The sequence below is a fragment of the Bactrocera tryoni genome, unplaced genomic scaffold, assembly GCF_016617805.1.
Source record: "Bactrocera tryoni isolate S06 unplaced genomic scaffold, CSIRO_BtryS06_freeze2 scaffold_363, whole genome shotgun sequence".
NCBI classification, from domain to species: domain Eukaryota; kingdom Metazoa; phylum Arthropoda; class Insecta; order Diptera; family Tephritidae; genus Bactrocera; species Bactrocera tryoni.
The window spans coordinates 41,469-45,842 of NW_024396073.1; the positions used below are offsets into that span (position 1 = coordinate 41,469).

The window sequence follows — 4,374 nt, forward strand, 5'->3', positions numbered from 1 at the left end:
GCGGTATGTGTAGTAGAAAAAAGGTCAACTGCGTTAACAATGAATGCACGTACGAAACGCATAAAAAATTTCATGCGAGTCTTCGAAGAGTGTATCTCTTCTAAATATATGTATTTGTATTACAAATGTATGTATACTTACATCCGAAGGATGTACTCCCGAAGGATGTACTTGCGTCCCACGTACTTTGTGTACAGCTGCTGTACATCGTGTATTAACATTTATAGCTGGGCTCTAAGCTACCGGGGGGGTCGGCAGGTCGCGGATAGCGGGACGGCCTGTAGTAGCAGGTTAGTTGCGAAATAAGTTTAAACGAATAAGCAATCCCCGACGATGAGCGGCAGGAGTGGAGGATGCGGTATAAAAGCTAGCAGATCCGTTGAAGCTCCTGTGACTGTGGCGAACCGACACCGCCTCTAAGAAATATGTGTCCCCCTCAACACGCATAGGCGTGATGAATAATACAAAAATCCAGGTGCGACGGAACCATAGTGGGCGGCTACCTGGTCAGCGTCTGTTCACCAGGTTAGGTGCGGCTGTTAAAGGAATCTAAAGTTGACCGGTTGCCCCGTGAGAGCGCCGGTCCGTCCGTGTTTTCCGGGACTGGTAAAGCGAAGAACAGGCCTCAGGGAACTGGGGTAGGGGCAGTGTCCCCGAGGGTACACCCGTTCCTGTCTATTTCGGCCCGCCCCCCTGCGCTGGTAAAATAAACATATGGAGCTTAATACGAGAAACAAACTAACAATAACAACAGCAGCAACATCTCTGGAATAATAGGAAGCTTGAGTGAAAATAATAATAACGTGCATTCTTCCCAGAATACGAATACGACGACAATGGATACAGACCCCTTTAAGAGGGCACCAAAACTGGGTAGGTCCCCGATAAAAAACCTTGGTGTTGAAAAACCTCTGAGAGCGAGGTCATCACCACCAGCGTTGGGCGACACCACTCCCTTGGCAAAAGCGATACACCCTCATGGAGACTGTATGGCTGAACTAGGGAATGCGATCAAGAAGCTGATTGAAACAATGCGCCCACCCCAGCGGACTATCAACAACACCATGCGAGATCTTCTCGGTGTGATAGCAAAATTACATTCAAGTACTCAGGAAGAGCAAACTGCAAATAAGGAAGCACGACGAAGTTTTCTCGTCATGCCAACAACCGGAGAAAATACACCAAAGAGGCCTCGCGAGGAAGTTAAACCAGAGCGAAGAACACCGCCGAAGAGAAATAAAATCACCCATAAGGAATGGCCGAGCAAGCCTGAAGTTCCCTTGAACAAAGAAACAAAGAGTGATAACCCCAGCAAAGACAATGAGAAAGAAATGGGAAAACAAGATGATTGGATCACAGTCAAACGTAAGCAACAAAAGAAGGCACCACATAAGCCGCCATCTCGACCGAATGCAATAGTCATTGAAAAAACAGGAGACATGTCATATAGCGACATCCTAAGGACAGTTAGGAAAAATGATACACTGCAGAAGCTAGGGGAAAATGTAACAAAAATCAGAAAGACGGCCAAAGGACAAATCCTGCTAGAGTTAAAAGAGGCACAGATGAGGAGCACAGGCATCTTCAAGACCGAGATAAGCAAAGTACTGGGAGAAAATGTACAGATAAAAGCTTTAACTCGCGAGGTCATGCTAGAAATACGTGACCTCGACGAAATCACGACTAAAGAGGACATTGCCGAGGCTATACGACGACAAATAACTGGGTTGAGTAGTTTTGATGAAAACTCGATCAAGAGTATCAGATCAGCGTACTTAGGAACCCAAACTGCAGTGGTAAGCCTACCCGCGCTGGAGACAAGAATACTTGAAGACGCACACAAAATCAAAATAGGTTGGGTAGTGTGCAGAATAAGGGCGAAGCAAAATCTCAAGAGGTGTTTCAGATGAGTACGGTCATCTGGCGAAAACTTGCAATAATCCTGATGATAGGAGCCAGTGCTGTGCCAAGTGTGGAGAGACTGGACACTTTGCGAAGTCGTGCGACAAGAACCCGTCATGTAGTGCATGCAAGAAAAAGGGCAGGGAAAACACCGACCACCAAATTGGTAGTAAAAAGTGTCCTCTCTACCAAGAAGCATGTATGTAGAAACAGCAGAAAATGAGAGTTATGCAACTCAACCTCAATAACTGTGAGGCTGCACAAGAACTTCTTAAGCAGACGGTTTATGAGGAAAAGGTCGATCAATACTCAGTGAACAGTATAAAAATATAACCGACGCAACATGGATCTCTGACGACACGAAAAAAGCTGCTATATGGGCATGTGGAAGGAAAGTGATTCAAGATAAGCCGCTATTGGGGAAATCTTTCTGCTTTAAAGAACTTTGCGGAAAGATCGATGAAAACTCATGGGGTGATGCTTACAAGCTGGTAATGAAGAAAATAAGAGGTAGCAAAGGACAAGCACCAACGTGCCCAGCACTACTGAAAACCGTTGTGGAGACCTTATTCCCCGCGTGGATGGTATTCCTAATTAGGCCTTAAAGATTGCCATTAAGCACCATACGAGACCATTCACAGAATTGTTTACGCGGTGTTTACAAAAAGGTGTATTCCCAAAAACCTGGAAAAAGCAGAGACTGGTCTTATTGCAGAAACCAAATAAACCAGCCGGAGAACCCAATTCATACCGACCACTCTGTATGTTGGATACGATGGGTAAGATACTAGAGCAGATAATCTGTGCACAATTAGAGCTGCATTTAGAAAAAGAAGATAAGAAAGGTCTGTCCGACAACCAGTATGGATTCCGCAAGCAGAGATCAACCACTGATGCGATCAAGAAGCTTACCGGCATAGCCAACAAGGCAATAGAGGGTACCAGATGGCTGTATGGTACAAAGGAATACTGCGCAGTAGTCACGTTTGACGTTAAAAACGCGTTCAACTCGGCATATTGGCCCCATATTATAAGTGCACTAGAACGTAAAGAAACCCCGGCTTACTTGGTTAAGATCATATCCAGCTACCTGTCTGACCGGCTGTTACTGTACGATACGGATGACGGACAAAAAAAGTATGAGGTAACGGGCGGAGTTCCGCAGGGTTCGGTGCTTGGCCCATTGTTGTGGAATGTGTTGTATGACGGGGTACTGCGTCTCCCACTCCCGAAGCAGGTGCAGATCATCGGGTACGCAGACGATATTGCCATAACCGCAGTGGCAAAAGAATTTTGCCAACTCGAAAACCTCTGCAATCATGCAGCGACGGCAATCAAAGACTAGCTCACGGCAACAAACCTCCAACTCGCTGGACAAAAAACAGACTGCTGTGCTGATCACAAGTAGTAAAAAACCCGAAGACATCAAACTAAATATCGACGGACATACCATCATGACACAGAAGTCGCTGAAGTATTTAGGAGTACTGATAGACAATAGACTCAGCTACAAGGAGCACATTGGAAAGGCATGTTAAAAAGCAGCACGTGCAACGGCCGCCCTTGCAAGAATAATGGCCAACATCGGTGGACCAAGCCAAGATAGACGTATGCTACTGGCCAAAGTGAGCCGATCAATTATGATGTACGCAGCGCCCATATGGGGACCAGCACTACAGCAAAAGACGTATGCTAGGATGCCGAAGTCTGCAATGCGGCTCAGTGCCATTAGAGTCACTCGTACGGTATCCCACGAATCGGCTGGGACCTTAACAGGCACCATGTCACCAGATATAATGGCTACGGAACTCAAAAGAGTATATGACAGGTCTACAAGTCTGGGCAGGCGGCTAATGGCTGAAGAACGGAAAGATGAGAGGCAAACAAGCCTCGATGAGTGGCAGAAACGATGGGATGCAGCTACGACGAGAAGATGGACCCACAGACTAATTAGAAGCGTGCAAGCATGGATAGAGAGGAAACATGGAGAAACAGATTTCTACCTGACGCAGTTTCTAACGGGGCACGGGTGTTTTAGGGAGTATCTCCATAAACATGGACATGACGACGGGACGAATTGTTCCTTCTACGACAGTAGCGGAGAAAACGCGCTGCACATCTTCTTTTTCTGCCAACGGTATGAAAAGGAGAGAGGTGATCTACAGAAACTGACAATGGAAAGAGTGACACCGGATAACATCGTGCGATGCATGACTGAATCGAAAGATGTGTGGGATAGTGTGAGAGAATGATGTGCTATAGCTAAGAAAGATTGTATCGCTTACGCCGACCGATGAAAATTAACACGGCGATGTCCTACGAAAAGTAACAGATCACCTCTTTCGCTTACCATAGGGACGATGAATTCTTCGATGCCACAGTTAATGAAGAATTCTTCTATGCCACAGTTAATGGATAATTCTTCGATACCAAAGTTAACGGAGAATTCTTCGATGCCATAGTTAACGGAGA

At 46.0% G+C, this 4,374-nt stretch overlaps 1 protein-coding gene across 1 annotated transcript; it reads left to right on the forward strand.

Annotated features, from left to right (window-relative positions):
• The first annotated feature begins 1,064 nt into the window (after window positions 1-1,064).
• On the forward strand, window positions 1,065-3,440 carry LOC120781147. The gene is made up of 3 exons (XM_040113280.1): window positions 1,065-1,796; window positions 2,600-3,112; window positions 3,228-3,440. The coding sequence occupies exons 1-3, from the start codon at window positions 1,065-1,067 to the stop codon at window positions 3,438-3,440; spliced, it is 1,458 nt and encodes a 485-aa protein (XP_039969214.1).
• Window positions 3,441-4,374: the final 934 nt, after the last annotated feature.